Here is a 19867-nt window from a genome sequence, read left to right on the forward strand (position 1 = left end):
ATAGAGGAAAAATCTACAACACACACATGAACCGTTTTTTCAACTACAGCACTGAAAGTTAGAGTTCTAAACTAAAATCACAATTGTGATCCGAACTAGAAGTTATGTCCGTTTTGATGTTCTTGGAAGCTTAGCAACTGAAACTTTTCAAAATATGTTGGACTCCAGGACGGGTTATTATGCCTACAATAAATTTTTTATCAATATTTTATTACCTTTCACGATGCTTTAGTAGGCCGCACGAAATGGTGTCACGGACCGCATGCGGCCCGCGGGCCGTAGTTTTTCCCCCATGGTCTTGACCCGGATGTTTTTCTGATTTCGAAGACTACACTAAGTCGTTTCAACACTTTCCTATATTTTCATAATATCGCAGTATTGTTGTTTTTAAATTACAAAATTATTTTTAAACTGATACTGATACTAAGTCAACGAGTCCCGTATAGAATATTCTCCTTCAAAACCGACCCGGAGGTTTGGACGTCGGCTTGTGCAAAAGTGTAAGTCGAATCGGTTGCCGTTGCATTTGCACTGTTAGTGTCGCATTTCGTTTCAGAACATGTACCATCGTTTTCGCTCAATCTCGTTACATCTGACGATTGCTTTCCTGATCCATCCATTTCGTATATTTCATTTTCTTTCAACTCAGAGCTAGCATGCTGTTTTCTGTCTTTATTTCGTCCATTCCTAAACGACAATGAAATACTTTTATAAATAGGCCCCTACCTGTTTCACGTGAGAGTGCCTACTGATTCAGTGCATGGCTTGGGGCGGTATCCAACGGATGTCAGAGACCAGGGGTGGGTGGCCGACCGGCAGCCGTAGAAGGAAAATTGCGAGGCCGTCGACACGCCATGTAGTAAGTGATGTGTATAGGCAGCCGTCGACATGAGGATATTGAATTTACGATTTGACTCTCACGATTCAATATGACTCCACATTTCAATTTAAATATAGTAGCGCCCTTTGCAATTTCGGTGTCACAGTACAGATGTGAACAGCAGAAGAGAATGCATGAAGCGCTTCATATAGAAATACCAACTTGGAATCATGTGCTCCTCAGATATGAAAGTTTATTTAGTGTACGTTTTGGCGATTCTAATATATTGACACAAAACCGACAATCCTGACGGGAGCCCAAGAAATGACAGCATGCATAAAAGTAATTATTAACTCTTGGCCCACCCGAAGATGCATCATTATTTATAACTTGCACTAAATTTTCGAAAACACTCCCACCATCTACTATACCGATGAATTTCATCACATGGGTTGATATTGGATAAATATTTCATTGTAATATGTTAATATCCAGACGTGGGTCTTTTGCACAACTGCTAATGTTGAGGACTAAATTCATTCCTGAATTTAAAAGAAGTTCACGTTAGGCGCGACTACCGAATCCCAGTAACTGTTCATAGCATAAGTACTCGCAATTTCGGTGCAAGTAGTAAGCAGATACATCGATTCGTCCGCAGTTCGCCGGAAATGTACACAGGTGGTTTCAGATGAGTAGTTGGCGTCCAATTAGTTTATTACGACTATGCACTAGAATCCGGCCGCACAGTACATAAGTAATAGAAATGCGGCCCTGAATAGCAAAGAGGTAGGTCTCCCCTGTTATAGACAGATTATCGCACAGTGACATAGCTATTCAGGGTTATGCCATCGATATTAACTAAAATACAGAAGAGTGTATAAGTCAATCGTACATATCTGCAGTTGAGTCGATCAGTAACGAAGTACATTCACTTTTTTTGATTGGTCACAACGCAGTATCCGATACATGTAGTACAAAGCTATATCCGTAAGTGAAAATGACGTATCTGTGAAGTCGTGATCAATCCACAACATTGTCACAAAGACGAATGAAATAGACATAGTTGAGGTTTTCCTCTTTTTCTTCTTACTCTACTGGTTATGTTTCAGACTAGTTCCACTCCTACTTGACAATTTTTAAGAAAAATACGTTTTCTAGTTTAAACGGTAGAAAATAGTTGTGGGATGAGTTTACACCCCTTTTATCAGTGAAATTGTTAAGCAATGCGTGAAATTTCCCCTGCGTCACCGTAACTGAATATGGTCAAAATATTGTAGCTATTTGCAGCATATATAGTCATTTTGTATTATTCGTGAAGATGCATCTTGGAATTACGAAAGTGTCTTCAACTCCGATTAGCTGCTAGAAGTGTGGGACCCCTTGAACTATTCTACTTTCTGAAAAAAATTACTGAAGTATTTTTTAGCCTTTCATTTTCATATGCCACTTACAGCAGTGGTCTGTGGTTCCAATGCTTTTTGAATGTCGGAGCCGCATTTCAAACTTCAGAGTACGTATGGAGCCACATGAAAACACTCGAGTATTAGCTAATTATAACTAAAATTCTACGGTAGCTAGCCTACCTCTTGATCTCACCATCCAGCTAATTCAAAAGCATGCACAATTCACTCATACTTCTATTGATTCTATATCGGTTATTTCAGCATTCATAGACACAGATTGGCGAGCGCTATATATTGAAATAAAGTGAAAATGCATACTATTACAACAATGCTATTATGTCGTTATGCGAAAGCTCTTCATACTTTGCAGCAATGCTCCCTCTAATTTTTGACGAGTCTGCGCACACTCACCAACACTGCGCAGACCCTTGGACAACAGTGCGCAACGACTAAAAAAAGTCATCACTTTGCATTTTTTGTTTGCAACTGAGATTTTTTGTGCGCAGAGTTTCAGCACTGCGCATTTGCGCATTGCAATTTATACTTGACTTGAGCCGTTATTTCAATGTTGGTAAAATAGTGTCGAAATTGACTCTTCACATAGAGCAGTGGTCGAGAACCTATGGCTCGCGAGCCATATATGGCTCTTTTGGGTATAAGATATGGCTCTTTACCAAATTTTTAATTTTGTAATAAATTTATCAATATTGCAGCACCTTGTTAGTAAATTTTCATACCGGCCAGAATAATTGTTCTCGTGGTAGCCTAAACATGTCTTTGAGAGTTCAATACAGTTGGGAATCTAGGGTTAGGTCTTGTATCCTCTTTTATATATCCTGAAATTCAAAATTCAAATTAAAAACAAAGCCATAGCTATCCATGTTCTTGATTAGTGCGGAGCGGATCGACAAATTCTCTAGTACGGCTCCGATCCGGCTCCGGCCGTATCAGGAAAAAGTACTGATTCGGCTCCGGCTAAAAATGAAAAAGTCCGGCCAGAAATCCGGCCCTACACGGTATGGGGGTTCCGTGAATTGATAACTATCCCTCGTTTATCTTCTCATGGCTCGGCGGTTACTTTCGTGTGGTTGGTTTGTTGACATGCTTATTCATAAAGATTCTGGCCGTATCAAAAAAGTATTGATCCGGCTCCGGCCGTAACAGAAAAAGTACTGATCCGGCTCCGGTCCGATCTGGCCGAAATTGTGAAAATCCGGCCGGATATCCAATCCGGCTCCGGTCCATGCTCCGCACTAGTAAGTATCTTTATAGTACCGCCGTTAAAATGTAGGTGTGTAGCGCAACGTTTTATTAGCCGAATACTGGAGAAGTCGATCAATATTTAGATATTCGCAATCAGTGCGACAATTGCACTTGAATGATATCAGTGATTACAATTCTAAGCTATTTACGATGAGTTGCGCTGTCACAGGTGGTGCTTGGCCCGGCTGTGCTTCACCTGTGCCTTAACTCTCCTTTGGCACTTTATTTTCGCACAATAACTTTTTAAAATTGCTTGATTTTCGGAGCAAACATGTTCAAAATCTACTTATTCATAAAAGTCGATAGAAAATACCAATAATCATTGAAGGTTTCAATGCATGAACTGCTGTAGTGACCATGTTTGGCTCCACATAGGCATGTGAGCAGAGAAAATATGCTGCATACTACGAATTCCATGTAATAGTGCTACCAATACGTCACAAATTTTCAATTGTGACGTAACAGTCGATTGACATTTATGGCTCTCTGGGAGTCACATTTGACAATATTTGGTCAATATGGCTCTTCGGTCTAAAAAGGTTCCCGACCACTGACATATAGGATATATAGATGTCTATGTCCAGCAGAACTCAAGATATATCCTTGTATGACGGGTATTCACCCATGCGTTTGATGCTAGTCTGCAAGAATTCTCCTTCCCGGTTTTCAGAAGCGACCTTGGACGGCTTTAGACATAACTAATATCCCTCATTTAACATAAATATCAAGTAATTGGCTATAATAATTCATGGATAAGAAAAACAACGTCGTATAATATTTTTAGCATATTTACAGGTCAATCAGAACCGCAAGAAGGCCAACTTGTATCCGCAGTTGGGAATCACTGACTTTGAAATTGCTACTTCTACTTGTAATTGACTGAAGATCCGAGTTCTATATCTACCTGAGTAGCAACGCTTACTATTGGAGCAACTCTGGACATGCCAACACGTAATATGTTAAACACTGAAGGGCAGATACATGTGATATTATGAGATCCATCCTATATATAACGCTACGAATTAATTAAAATAAATCCCGAGCGTCATGCCTGAAGTCGGAAACAGGGCGCATTGGCCTGGTGTGACTATCCCAAATACTATATCGTTACAGGCGGGGCGTATCTCGTTTCACAATAGTTTTTACGTAGAGGATACCGAGTCAGAAATAGGTCATGTCCGTAAACTTACTGATGTTTTGATTTCCCAAGTACCATAGTTATCGATACCTAAGACTCGCGTTCAAATAACAGAAGAATGGAGATTTGAACGTGATTTTGGTTTGGTCACAATGTATCATGTTTTACAATTGATATATTGGTTGAGTCCGTATTTTTCTAGTAATTTCGCAAGTAACCCGTTTATGTCCCACTACTGAATGTATGTGACACCTCAGACCATTTTATATTTTTCAAATTTACTCTCTTGAGTAATTTTCAGACCCTACTACGTTTTCTCCTTCTAGAAATATTTGGGGAATATATTGGGAATCACTTCTTCCACCCTTATTTAGTGGGAATAAATGTCACTATTTATTCTCACACTTCTGCGAGAGTATAATATGGACTACCTTTGCCCCTCTTGTGATATACGTTCGTTAGTTTGTTCATTTTATCATATATGCGTCACAATTGCAAATAATTTGAACGTTTTCAGTTTGGTCAACCACTACTCATACTTTTGCTACACAACCGGGACAGTCGAAATACAATATGAACTTATTCTTAATTTCAATATTCTCTATGAGATGCATGAATAAGTAAATTTCATAAATAATGAGCGTGCAATGATTTTGAAGATGACGTAGTTCACTTCACAAGTTCTTCACTAACCTCTTTGACAGCTGCAGCCAACACTTACCTAATACACATTATTATGATGACTGCTACGAAAATCAGCAGCAGCAGGCTTGCTGTAGATCCAACGATAATAATTATATCTCCGACGGATCGCGGGTCCGCGTCTAAAAGGAATGAATAGACGTCAGATTCGTCTAAATTTTACGGGTGAAAACCCGTCTCGGGCAGTCAGAGGTGGTCAGTAACGAAGTACTTCTACTTTTTGAAAGTACAAAAGTAGTTTTCATCTACTTCTGGTACTTACTCAAGTAGATCTGATTTTCTCTACTTCTACTTCTACTTCGTAAAAGTTTGTGATATACTTACTTACTTTTCGCTATTTTCAGTTTGTCAAGTAGAAGTAGTTTAATCCCCCAATATGAAAGATAGCCTGAGGAATTTCGGGGCTGTTTTCACGGAGTATCAACATTCAATTTTCATAAAAGTCAAGTAAATCCCAGAAATTTTGTTGTGCTTCGCGCATAGTAGTGGTGGGGTGACATATATGTTTTCATGAAAGTATCAGTGAATATAATTCAGGTACCGGATTGCTTAGTTCCTCTCGCACCTCATTGTCGCCCATATCAAATATTTCATCACAGTAAATATGGCCCATCATAACGTTTGAAACTACCGATTCGCAATCGAGCAGTTACCAATCACATCGTAATCTAGCAGCATATTACGTCTCTTGCTAATCTGGAAAATCCAGCTTTTTTAACATACACCTGTTTCGGCAGATCACCTTTGAAGCTTTATGGACAAAATACATGAAATATATTTTCTGCTTTTTAGAAGTGGTATTTGTATTTCACTTTTAATTGCGAGTATCATATTTTGAGTTCTAATTATTTTCAGTTCTTTTGTCTGCAGAACATACATGTTGAAGCTTAAAAGCAACTGTAGCAATGCCTCTATTTTCCGAAAATAAAGGTACACTAAATATAACTTTTACGATCCACAATATTTGTTATTTACGTATACTAATCGCGAAAAGTGATGAAACCGTATCCGATACAACTTCAACGTATTGCTCTTCGCCTGAACTTGGGGCCTTATAATATGGGGTAGGGTGCCATATCTAACGGGGTCTTCTAGTAAACAAAGGGTTAGTATTGCATTCTCATATCAATACTATAATTTTCATCCCATGGCGCGAAACAATGCTTATGCTGTCGAAAATTGATACCTCCTGGAATGCATCAATACGAATCAAGCTCTTTGCACCTGCCGCATAGCTCAATTCGCAGCTTTTGACAGTCCATGCGAACGAATTAACCCTTTTAATGGGGGGGGTCACTGGTGACCCAAGTTCAAGTTCATCCCGCAATTTCTCCAGAGATATATGTCGTAGCGGACTGCTTTTGGTTTCTATGAAAAGCCTGCTATCTTCTGATTAATATGATACCTAATTTGAAGGTACAGGGCATGAAAATTTTCGAATACCGACGATCTTACATGAAGAGTTCGGCTGAAAATACCCATACCTAAAATTTCCAGATATTTTCCGAGTGGAAAATATAGTCAGAAATTCTGCCAGAACATAGGAAGTCGACTTGTACGGTATTCTGTGTGATTTATCACCGTTTGGAACATCAAACCTTGTTCTGGGGCGTTTTCTGAGGGGGTTTGGTAATTGTGGTCACGCTTCGGTGATTTTCAAGAACATAGCCAAGTTCAAGACGGAAAATGAGTCATAAACTGGTTTACTATGCCTGCAAATAGTGGGATATGACAAGAGAAAGTATACCACGTTGTTTTATGCCATTAACCGGGTGGTAGGGGTCCGATTCGGTATTGATCTTGAACTTGACCATTATGACCACTCACTGACCACGCCCATATGTAAATTTTTCATGTAATATTGATTTTTCGATGTCTGGCGAGCCGCGCGGTTTACGGTCATGGTTGACGGCTTGTTTGAAACCAGGCAACGGTGGCTACGCACTGAGGCATCATTTTTGACTCTCTGACGCCATCCTGGGGGCCAGAGGGGAGAAATGAGAGAGAGAAAGAGATTTTTCAGAGAAAAAGTTTGTATATTTAGTCGTATAAAGAACCCTAGACATGGCATGGGGTGTCGATCGAGGGTGGAAACGGTAGACGGCTATACTCCGGCCACTTTTAAACTGGAATAACTCAGATTAAGGTCTTGGTGAGGTCACGGTATGAATTTGAAAAGTGATGGTCAGTTCTGCAAAATCGGACCCCCCATTAAAAGGGTTAAGACTGTTTTCAAAACTACTTACTTACTTAAAAGTAGATTTAAAGTCAGTCAATTTTACTTCTACTTCAAGTAGTTTTAGGTGGCTTATTGAAGAAGTACTTCTACTCGTATTTGAGTAGATTTTTTCGTCGCTACTTCTACTTCTACTTGAGTAGTTTTCTTGACTACTTTGACCACCTCTGCGGGCAGTTGATCTGCGGTATGTTCGATTGTGCCGATAAAATCTACTCGACGGCCTTACAGAAATATATATCTAAATGTACGAGAATCAGCGGAGTGATGCTTCGTACAATCTCTTTCATTTTCCGATCGCGTCACCCTAACTCTATATTACAGATGCCTATGTCGGCGGTGTCAAACAAAACTATTCGTGGCCTATATACTTGTCAATTTTTTGACAAGGTCGGATATTTTTAAACGAATATTTCCATGATCAATTATTATCACACAAAATTTGGACATCGTCACAGTGAAATAAATTAGCGAGCAATAATGATTATTTTAATCGAATAATATATTCATATTTAAATAACCACGAATATTTTTGCTGACGCACGTCAAGGGTAATCGTCAAGAACTAGTAGAGATTTCAAATGAACTAGCGTAAAAATTTCGAAGAATATTGCAGCGATGTCATACTTGGTGAAGGATACAGCTATTAATATGAGAAGCTTTTTCGAAATCTCTATTATAGTTTCTGACGATTACCAGTGACAAGAGTCGCCCAAAAATATTTTAGATAATCCTAATCATTTTACTTGAAAAATTTTAATGGAAACATGAAAATCGCCAACCATCACAGTTGCATATTATTTTAGAGGTAAATTTGTAGTATTGCTGTAGTCGGACTTCGAGTCGGAGTCTGCGAAGAAAACAATGGGCCTAGAGGGCTGGAGTCGCAGTCCGTGCGTTCAACGTTTCCCGATTCGTAGCTGAAGTTTGAGTCAATGATAAATCCTCATCGTCGCTTAGGACTATGTAAAATCATTTCGATTAGTTGAATGAATCACTAAAACGTTTCATGAGACGAAGTGAAATCCCCTGCCAACTTAAGTATAAGCATGAATGCAAATTAATTTCTAAAAATAGTCACACAAACCTATCAACTGCGTCGTGTTGAAGCCGGTTGGGGCATGATTTGTATCGGTCCGTGCTGAGGCCACACGAATGCTACTATTGTGATATCCAGGCGGAATAGATTTTCTGGTCGTGAAAGTAAAAGACGCTGAAAGAAAATGAAATATTGACCAATTTGGTGAAGTCAATCAGTCATATTAAAAATTGGAAATGCTCTAGTATGGAATTGGAATGAACTGTGAATGATATCAACCAATGCCCAAACATTCTAAACCCTTCTCTGAGCAATTAAAAGTTTCTGCAGGTATTTTCTTATGGGCATCTGTTCATCCGTGTTCACTGTCGATATGTCATATCCATAGTCCGAGGTAGTGGTTGCAACCTCCTTGCTGACCGATGTCAAGACAATAATTCTTACCTAACTGCAATAGATTTATCTTCCAGACTCCTCCTCCATCTGATCCGCGTTATCGGTGTCTTGATGAAATCAAGAACGAAAATCGAAAGAAAGCCGCTCTAACGAACTTCCAATCATGCGAATCAAAATACAAAATATCTTCCCGGTGTAAAATGACCAACGTAGTCGAAACACCGTTGATATTGATAACAAAACATCTCAACAAGCTCAGAGGTGGTCAAAGTAGTCAGTGTTGGTAGTTGGTTGGTACTCAAGAACATGACGAAGTGACGCAGTCATTTATCCTCAATTAAAAGTGAAAATATAGATTTCCAAGCCACGCAGAGATTTTGTTGTCTGATAAATACACTACTTGAGAAAGCTGTTTCAAAAAGTAGTTTTGGCGAAAGATCGCGTAGTTTTAACAGGCATCAACGAACGCAAAGTGGCTTATAACCCTAGAATTAGCTGCAGTTCTCGAAAATATATTCAGTTACTGTGATACAGGTGTTATTTACCCGAATGATATGATATAACAAGGACAAAACCCTACCCCAAAACTATTTTGTTACTTTAAAAATTCTAAAGTGCGAAAGGTAAGAGGTTTTTACCTGATGCCATGCTAAGTACATGTTACATTATGGCGTGAAGACATTACCATTTAGTACAAAAGTATGTGCACTACTATTGAAAACTCAAGAAAGTAGAAGTACTTCGTTACTGGCCACCACTGTGAATAGAAAAACATAAAATACTTCCGCTGATAAGAAAACAATCGGGCAGACCTAATTTAGTTATACCTAGTGTTGCATTGGTCGTCGATGTTGTCGTCAATGGCGTAGTAATGGTAGTGGTAGTAGAAGTATTCGGAGGACGAAGAGTCGTAGTAGTAGTAGTAGTAGTCGGAGGAGGACGAGTATCCTCTTCGTCTATCAAAAAATAGGTACGTTTTGTCGAAAGTATATTGGGCTGACTAGGCCATTTCAACGACGCTGACTAATTCCCATTTGATATATTGATTCATTTAGTGAAAATCCGGTACGGATCAGGAACAGTGTCATAAAGTTTTTCAATCATTAGATATGTATATATCCAAACTCTTTCAGTTACCATTTTTAAGATGGATACTATTCATCTTCAGGCAAACCTGGGATGAAACACGATGTGCAGTCCTGTCACAGTGACAAAATATACAGCCGTAACTACTAATACTTCCAAAGAATGTGGACATTTAGATTAATTTTTCCATTGAAATTCATCGAAGTTTGGAGAGCATCGTTTTATTAAGTGGAGCGACAAAATCTACCTTATACTGTTACTTTATAGCAGTAGTTCTTGAACCTTGTAGAGCGCCACCCAAATCTGAGTTTTTATGACATTTTGCGAACCAAGCCTCACGCATTGCGATAAATGCATTTGTATGTTAGTATGATACGTCCTTACGGGTATGCAGGAAATAGAGAAGGTGGAGACAACCAATTGTACGCAACGCAGTTCTTTGAAATTTTATTCATTACGAAAAGTCATTGATTTAGCGATGTTGATGTCACAAGATATTTATCCTACATATTAATATTTATGGACGACTGTGTTGTGTTGGGCTCTATGAGTATACCAATGTTTTCAGACCTTTTCTGTTAACGAACTCATTGCAGGGAATTAATTCGTAAGCTAAGGTCTCCAGCATTATTTTCAACTTGGGAGCAATTTGACACAATCAAGCATTGAAACGCATATCTATTTGTGAATCACAAACACATGCACACACACACGTGGTCATTGCGTAGTGAACGAAGTTTGGTATCACTCGATTCACGAACGAGCCGAAGTAGGTATATGCCAAAATACAATCCACGAAGTAGGCCTACAATTATTTTTAGTGCTATCTCAGCCCACCTCATCTGATATACCGGTGCATATAATATAGGTGGTGTCTTCGTAAACTTAGGGCACCTAATTACACACCTGAATTGATTAATGTTCATACGTAATCACTCTTGTGAGCGTGGCGCTTATGGGTGGTAGTATACGAAACAAAATGCACTGCGAAATTTATAATTCACGCACAGTCGATCGCGCCAAGCGCGGAGAACCATTTTTGTTGCAAGAAATTCAGCAAATATCACATACATATTGAGTGTGGCGAGACAGCGTAGTGGTATAATCCACAGCTACAACACCAATGGATAGTGAATTCGAGTCCGACCGAGGTCGACTACAGAATTCCTACCTAAATGTTGGAGGTTTAGGCCCCTCCTCGCCAACTCATCAGCGGAAGCAGTGTCTTACAAAATCGTAGAAGTGGGGCATGCTACAAGTCGGCAGTTACTTAATCAAAAATAAGGAATATCGGAAATGGTGTAAATGACCAGAGTTGACAAACACCATGAATACCATAAACAACAACAGCATACATATTAAACGATCGCTCTGATGTAAAAAATCTGGTAGATTTACAAAAATGTCTCTGTAAATTTTACAACGAATTACAGGTGGCAGCCAATAACTGCGCGTAGCTTATAATTTAACATATTAATGTGTATTATTACCTTAATTTAGCTGTAAAGTCAATTTACCAAAATTTGTTCGCAAAATTACTGACAGTTACTCGTTATTGCAGAGTACCAGGCAACTAGCAAAATTGAATAGCTTCCAAATCCCTGCAGCCAACGTATATATGCAACTGAATGTTACTATGATATCATTCTCGTGGTGATTTGACCTGATTCAACGACGTTCGCGAAACGGGTAGGAAAAATGGAACTGTGTGACCCTAGTCCCTCCGTAGTACCATTTTTAATGTAGTGCATAATAGGATACAAGATACAACTGACAACCGCAGCTAATGAGGTTGCACCATAGTCATTATAAGGCTATGCATAATTGACTATACCATCGAATGTGACTATGGAACGGAAACTCCCGTTTTCACATGGTTAGGTCACGCTTGACTAATTCTAGCGCTTTTGGTCAATCGCAACAACTTGCCGAAGGTGTGATGACATGCGAAATTACTACCCTAACAGTACCATAGACTGCATTCAGCCAAGGTGCAGGGTATACCGACTTGCTAGCCAAACCAGGAGCGTCTTGATGTTGCACCATGATTTTCCATTTTGAAAATTTCCGTTTCACTTCTCGCAATAAAGATGGTTATATTATTACGTGCATGTATAGCTAGATAAAGTGAAATCTTATTACCGATTACTAAAAACTAGTACTTACCAGATTGCGAATTTCCCATTTCTTAGTCAACCAGTTGTATACCTTTGTAAATTGTAATGCTATAACTTATTGCTCTGCATCAGTTATGCACCAGATGCCTAATGCCTTATTCTGTTTAATATTGGAGCATAGGCTTATATATTAGGGTTACCACACGTCCTCCTTTTGGAGGATTTGTCATATTTTTCAGGTTTTTAAAAATGTCTTCCGCCTAAATGTCCTCCTTTTGGGCAATTCATCCTCCTTTCTGGCTTTTAGAGCTAAGATAGTGGATAGATTCGAGTGAAAATGGGCATATATCGCGCTAAATAGGGAATTCGAGGTTCGAACGATAGTGACGACGATTTTCTTTTTTTTTCCCAGTCAACCAACCATAATATCATGGAAAATTTACCAATTTATCCGGATTTTACTCCAGTATTATAAGTTTGGATATTTTCCCGATTCCAAAATATGGTAACCCTACTTATATATTAAACGGCCACCTGGGTGAAAATCAGATGTTCGACCTTTTTGTGATAACTAGGGATCTTTTTTTTAACATGACAAAAAAAGTCAAAATTTGGCCAAAACTGTAGATTTTGCACTGTCGATGACCTTATCATTTGACATTCTGCAGCTTGTAGCCTACTTTAGGCCTACCGTTGTAGACGGCTCATTGTCTGCTCATTGTGAATCATAAACATTCAAATAAAACAAAAGGTTGACATGGTGTTATGCTCAACTTTCTTAAAAATCCGAACTGAAGCGAAACTGCGTGGGCATTGGTTCTTATATCAACAAGCGCATGATGAAAGATTGAGATGTAGACACCATTGTTAAAATGAAGCAACACGGTGTGTCACCAGCAGTGTACGCGCAACTTCAGTGCCGTCAGCCAACAACTGCTGCAGTTGAACGTTCTTTCTCTATTCTTGGCAAGCTACTTAGTAAGGACAAACACTTTCTACCCGAAAATGTAGGCAAGTATCTTTCGTTGTACTACAATTTTTTAAAATTATTTCTACCACGATGCGTAATGTAACTGCTGGAATTATTCATAGGGCCAGATCCCGTTATAATGGAGTTTTTCATGTAAACATTTGTCAGTTTTTAGGCAAAAATTTTATTCAGGCCAAACTACTTCGTAAGGACAAACAGTTCCAACCAGAAATTAAGATAAGTAGTACAATTCTAACATTATGCGGGAAAACACCCAATTTGAATACGTTAGGTCAAATTTGGTCAAAATTTAAAAAATTAAGATCAAAAGATGTCAAGATTTTGATTTTACAGGTCAAACTCCTTCGTCAAAACCATCCCTCTAATGATAAAAAGTTTTAGTTTTATACGCATTCCAATCGGTGAATGCGAGTCAAATGCATCAACTCCAAAGGATATATATGCCATCGGAGTAGCGCGTCCCATTTACGTGTGCTACCGTCTTGTGACTTCTGGGTGCAACATGAGAGCAGTACGTATCCCAGCCATGAAATATAGGCCATATTCGTAGGAATAGATGTATGTGACTCGTTTTCACGGACTGGAATGGGCGTGAAAGCAACGTAATTTCAACAGAAGGTGGCGTTTACCAGTCTTGCACCTTACGATGTGGTGGAAAGCGGGAAATTCCATTGTTTTATTTAACAATGATGGCTATGCATGCGATGCCTGGCTATCTGCGATTACTGGAGAAAACCACTGAGGTAGCGGTTCTCAACCGGGGGTCCGCGAAGCATTTTCAGGGGGTCCACGAAGCCTCAAAATAGTTGATAACCTAATTTGTATTACATTGAATTCGAAAAATCACGAGGCGGGTTCGCTTCATTACTAGTAAAACTCCAGAGCTCACATCAACAGAATGGTCACCTGAGATGAAATATCCTACCGTGCAGACTCATCTTAATTGTGACATTGCCAAGGTAGGCTACTGATATAAACATTTTGCTGTTTAGAGATGTTTTGTTGGGGATTGTTGAAAAAATGTTTGGATGAGTAAGGTCAATCACGGTGACTTTGAAATGTTTACAAAAATCCATTCTCTCCTGTGATATTCACAACCATTTTCCATAATAACTTCAAGATAATCTGCTCGAGCTAGTTAGAAATGAACAGGCTTGACGTTATATGTTCATAAAAAAAATGTTTGTCAATTTTGGTGCGCTATTTGATCCGATCATACCCGAACATGAAGCCGGAAGCGACACCTGTTATTCGCCACCACCTATATTGTGAAAATAGATTTTCGGCACTCGTTCATATCAAATTGAAGACGTGAATTTTCAAGACACAGCCACGTATTTCAAGAAATGCAGTTGCAGAATTCGCTTCGAAATAACAGAGGTCAACCTAATTTTTACATTAATAGTATGATATTATTTTCAAGAAAATTTTATTTGATGCTCTCATTATCACTAAGCCTACAGTTATCATTTGCACAAGACAGATGACGATTGCACGATAATTGAGCTAAATTTGAGCTAAAACTTCGTGGGCGTCCGTGGGGTCCGTGACGGTGCGAAAGGGGTCCACGAAGACAAAAGGGTTGAGAAGCACTGCACTAAGGGCTTGAAGGACGACAAGCCATGTTGGATTTTAATTGAAACTGATCGAGATAGCTGGCCCACTTATATTTGATTTAGTTCTTCCGCTGATTAGGGACAAAGTCAAAGTGAACGGGTAATTAAAATTGGGAAGACAATCGATTTATGTTTAGACCACATGGAGTTTCGAACTTTGATCGTTTTGTCGTGAATATCTCATAAACGTGGGTCATATATCAACAAAGCATTGATTAGTGCTCCTTTACTAATAAAACATCTGATCGGAGGAAAATACCGTCATTGACGAACCATATCTCTACTGCACTGTCACTGTCTTCGAACATTCCTTACTCAAAGATTTTCTCAGCTGTGTCCTATCAAGCTACAAACGATGCTGCCCTGTGTAGTCTACTACAGATTTAATTGTTTCCTCCTATTCAAATATGCTATTATGCCGGTTGTTGCTACCAAGGATGTATGTTTCATCCAAATCTCATACTACAATCAGGTCATAAATGCGTGCAGAGTAAGCCCACTTGCTGGCGGAAGTGATCGGATTCGACCTCGTAATAATTGTATACTCGCATTGTTCACTTTCAGATTGATGAAGAAATGATGTTGCTTTCTTCATTTACAACCACGTACATCGATTGATAGCATACATAGCTAATAACACACGAGATAAAGTATAGCAACATATGCAATTCTCTATAGTGGATCATAATAATAATAATGTTTTTGCTACCATTCCTAAGGTCAAAGATAGTTTAGTGATTCACAGCCGAATAAATAGGTATTTGCACAACGGCAAGTAATAAATGTCAACTTTAGTCTAACCTCTAGTCTTTGCCATGAATAGCTTATCTGCCTAAATCCTTAGTTCGATAAACTTATGGAGTTAATGATCAACTCATGCACTCGGGTTAAAGCTTGCTACTCGTTGGTGTGGCAGCGGCGCGTCTCCTCTACAGACACCGAAGCCAGGCAGGATGTATTGAATGACGTTTTATGTCGTGTATTAGAGCTCATAGCAACAAATAGATGAGCTGGAAAGTGACTATCCAATACGTGCCTCATTCATAACTCGTACCTACCAACTTCAAATATAACGCACAATCACGTATTAAGCGTGTAACAGAGTGGAAGGTATAACTGTGCTCTGCGTGTACGAAGCACATTCTTGGGGATCGGTGAGTCGCTAACGCGACATTGCGAGTCGTACTTATCTTCGTCGCCTTTATTGAATAATACAATGAACATTTATTGTACATAAGCTCGAATGACATGTGAGCATATTGTTGACATGCAAAAATGATGACTCTATGATGCCAAAATACCGTGACTAAGCCGATGGTGCTGCACAACTTGTAAAATGTGCATGTATAATATAAGTTTAATGCAAGAGCCTTGTACGAAAGAACAATTGCTTCTTGTCCTTGGTGCCACTGGTTTTGTTTGTTTTTAACACCGTTAGCACGTTCATGCAGTTTGTAGTTTGAACTAGGTTACTAGGAGTATAAACGAAATACCAACCGCCGCAATAAACCAGTTGAAGCTATCACCAAGTGACTACTTCTGATAATTGATGTGAATTCCCATTGACCCGACTGTTTAGTGTCGTGGTTATCGTTGTATATGTCTTCGTGTCCTTTAAAATAATAAGGTTCGATATTGTTGTTCTGCGTCAATATACATTGTATGATGTTTGATTCCTAACTAATACGAAGGTAATCTTTTGACCAAATCTCCGAACGATGCTGGTTCACAGAGGCCTCTGCAATACCAGTTTAGGGCCCGTTACAAGATCGGGAAGTCAAACAAGGGGAAAAAGTATGAGATAATTTGGTCAAAGGTGGTTACAGGAGTCCGCTCGAGTAGGCCTATGTGCTCTGCAGTCAGTGGTCCGTGGTACAGTGGTGTGCCGAGAGGGATTCGAAGGTCGAGAGCGACGTAACTTAAATTAGGATATATATTTGTATGTTTTAGTGATTTTGCCATTCCGAAGGTAACTTTTGAAATTGTATAGAAGTAGAAGTAATATCAAAACTTTATACCTAATTAAAAGTGGATATGGTGACTTTTAAAGTCTACGTAAACTCTATCGAGCGAAAATAGAAAACACGAAGATGTGATAGGCAGCCTACTCGTACACAATTATGACTAGGGATACATTTAAAACAAACGTTTTTTAAACAAATGCCTTTAAAAATCATAATTGTGTTTTTCTCAAACGTATAGTATAAAATGTCATATTTGTGTAGATAATTTCGGAAAACATATAGCATGAGCCTAAAGACGATTCGCGCCCAGTATAGTCGACGTATACGATATATGGAGTGGATGGAACCCTCAAAATCGTCGTCAGTTCGACAGTTATAGGAAGTAGACATATATCATTGATATGGAACGGGTGTTCTGATGATGACCACCGCCGACGGTAAAAATGCTGTAGCGATGTAATCCTGGTTAAAGATATTTTCGGTATGTTATGACAGAGGTCGGAAGCCCTTTTCGTCGAAGGAGCGATATTTAACTTCTATTTTCAATTGTCAATGTCAATCCACTGCGACGTCACAATCAAATATTCATGACGTCATGGCTGAAAAAACAAACAATAAAAATCATGTTTTAAACAAGGGCCGTGTTTTGCTTCAAATGCAACCCTAGGTATGGCCTATGTAGTCCGGGGAAGTAGTTTAGAATGTCGTCGCGGACACATATTAGTATATCAGAAATGATACAATTTAAATTACTGCATGCATCTTGCGACTAATGCTAGTTTTATAGTCTGTCCTCGTAGTTTCAACATTAACCCCTAAAACTATTTTGCTGAGAGTTGTAGAACTACATTTAATACCTTCTCTCGTGAAAATAGGTGAACGGCAGGTGACTGTTAGTCCTAAATTCGGACTATCCAACGAGAGTAAGATGCTTATGAAGTCTGATCTTTTTCGCAATATCAAGGTTTAGACCAGAAACACACTAAAGCTGTCCCAGATTGTTAGATAGGCTACTATATCGTCGGGCAGGATGATAATAGATACGGGCTAATCCTTGTCGGCTAGATGATACGTACATTCTTCATACAAATAGAATCTAATCATGGTTTACTTACAACATTTACCTTCTACTACTCTCTCACGGGCCCACCTTGATTTGATCATGAACTAAATCATCACACATTATGCACACCCATCTTGTATTATCAAATTATCATATAGGTTTAACAAAAATCTGCATATTGCAAAAGATTGATTACGAAACAGACTTGAGTAGATACTATTACTGCAATGAGTAACAAACCTTGCATTCAAGTATAGGACTAGGCCTATATCAATATATATCACTGGCTATAACAAAAATGAAGTCGTCACTCAGGGATAATTAGACTCGTCTATAGATATCCATACCTTTATTGACACCAGTTGTTAGACATTCGGTACAGCAAGCAAAAGTTCGCGTATTCAATAGATCGAACTACCAGCATTTGAATATCAATGAATTTTGCCGAATATGAAAAAAAAGGATATGGAAATAAAAATTGACAATCCTTCGCAAATAGCATACATTTTCTCGTTGAATCCATTATAAAAATATTTCAGTGGCAATAACAATATGGTACATTTCGATGGAGCAATTTGGTAGGAATTCGGAACAGCGCATCAAACTTTCCCTATTCAAGAGATGGAACTGCAAAAACTTAAATTTCAATGACTTTGACGAAATATGAATTAAAAAGAGAAGAAAATAAACGCGGTTGCAAGGGCCTAGCAGATTTATAGTCTTAGGAAGTTCTACACCGTAATACGTCTGAAGCCAGCACACTGCCCAATGCGCAAGTTTTTAGGATAGGCTGATTTAGATGGATATGTCGATACAACAGATCTCATCGGTCTGTAGCAGGGACGGGCAACTTCACAGGTCGGAGAGCCGGATATGGGAAAATGAAAAACTTTGCGGGCCGGATTACAGAATATCTATCGTAAGCGCGTATTTATTCACCTATACAAGGAATAAATAGGTCTTAATGTAAACTTCAAGATAAAAGCGTAGAGACTAAAAACAGTATTTAATGAATTGAAGTCAATCAGACATCTGTGGTCGGTCAAAGTTGTCAACAAGTTCCTTGAACTTAGGCTGCATGTCGCATGTAGAAACCATTCGTAAAGACCGCACGTAGACTTCGGTCAGTTCGGAACGCAGCTTCATCTTCCTAACGATCACGGTCGAAAATATATGTAGGCCCATACCCGAACAGAGCAAATAGTTTCATGTCTATCTTTCTCAGGTTGGCAAACTTGAATTCATTCTGTGGCGCACTAAATTTGTCAATACTTTCAGAATATAATTTCACTTTCAGGGTATAGAAACTCTCTGCGGGCTGGTCAAAATCCCTTCGTGGGCCAAATCCGGATGGCGGGCCTGAAGTTGCCCGTCTCTGATTTATAGCCTACAAGCTTGTACTTATTATACTATTGCAACTGTGTAGTCTTCATCCACATCGAAGTAGCATGGATTATTTTACTGGATGAGCATCGATATTAAACAATATTGTGTCGTTGGAGATTCAATTTGGCGTAACAAAGAAAATCCTTTCACAATGTACGGGTGCGTATTTTGATGACATGAGAGCAGGGTAATTTATTACTAGGGCAATTTTTTTTTGACCTAAAAAACGGAAGATTTTGACCTAAAAAATCTAAATTTTGACCTTTTTTGACCTAAAAAAACTGAAATTTGACCAAATTTTGACCTCACGTATGCAAATTAGGTGTTTTCGCATATAATGTTAAAATTGTACTACTTATCTTCATTTCTGGTTGGAACTATCTGTCCTTACAAAGTAGATTGGCCTGAAAAAACGTTTTTGGCTCAAAAACTAGTGTTTTAACGAAATCTGGCCCTATGAAGAATTCCAGTAGTTCCATTACGTATTCTGGTGGAAATAATTAAAATTTGTTGTAGTACAACGAAAGATCCTTTCCTACATTCTCGGGTAGAAAGTGTCTGTCCTTACTGCGTAGCTTGCCAAGAACGGAGAAAGAACGTTCAACAGCAGCATTTGTTGGCTGACAACACTCAATTTGTGTGCACAC

At 38.8% G+C, this 19867-nt stretch overlaps 1 protein-coding gene across 1 annotated transcript; it reads right to left on the minus strand.

The window, feature by feature from the left end:
* Nucleotides 1-338: 338 nt before the first annotated feature.
* On the minus strand, nt 339-12367 carry LOC145442081 (uncharacterized). Its single transcript, XM_080320078.1, has 5 exons — nt 12250-12367; nt 9825-9953; nt 8650-8775; nt 5346-5448; nt 339-687 (listed from the first exon to the last, which is right to left on the minus strand). Exons 1-5 carry the CDS (start codon nt 12266-12268, stop codon nt 429-431), a joined length of 636 nt encoding a protein of 211 aa, XP_080176204.1. The 5' UTR covers nt 12269-12367; the 3' UTR covers nt 339-428.
* Between the last annotated feature and the right edge of the window lie 7500 nt (nt 12368-19867).

The sequence above is a fragment of the Botryllus schlosseri genome, chromosome 1 (genome assembly GCF_051294905.1).
Source record: "Botryllus schlosseri isolate E-star chromosome 1, Bs_hap1, whole genome shotgun sequence".
Lineage (NCBI taxonomy): Eukaryota > Metazoa > Chordata > Ascidiacea > Stolidobranchia > Styelidae > Botryllus > Botryllus schlosseri.

Coding starts and splice junctions, on each gene's coding strand:
- LOC145442081 (XM_080320078.1), bottom strand. Junction 5,449..8,649: donor CAACACGACGCAGTTGATAG/GTTTGTGTGACT, acceptor CATTCCTTTTAG/ACGCGGACCCGCGATCCGTC. Junction 688..5,345: donor ATCATAATAATGTGTATTAG/GTAAGTGTTGGC, acceptor ATTGTCGTTTAG/GAATGGACGAAATAAAGACA.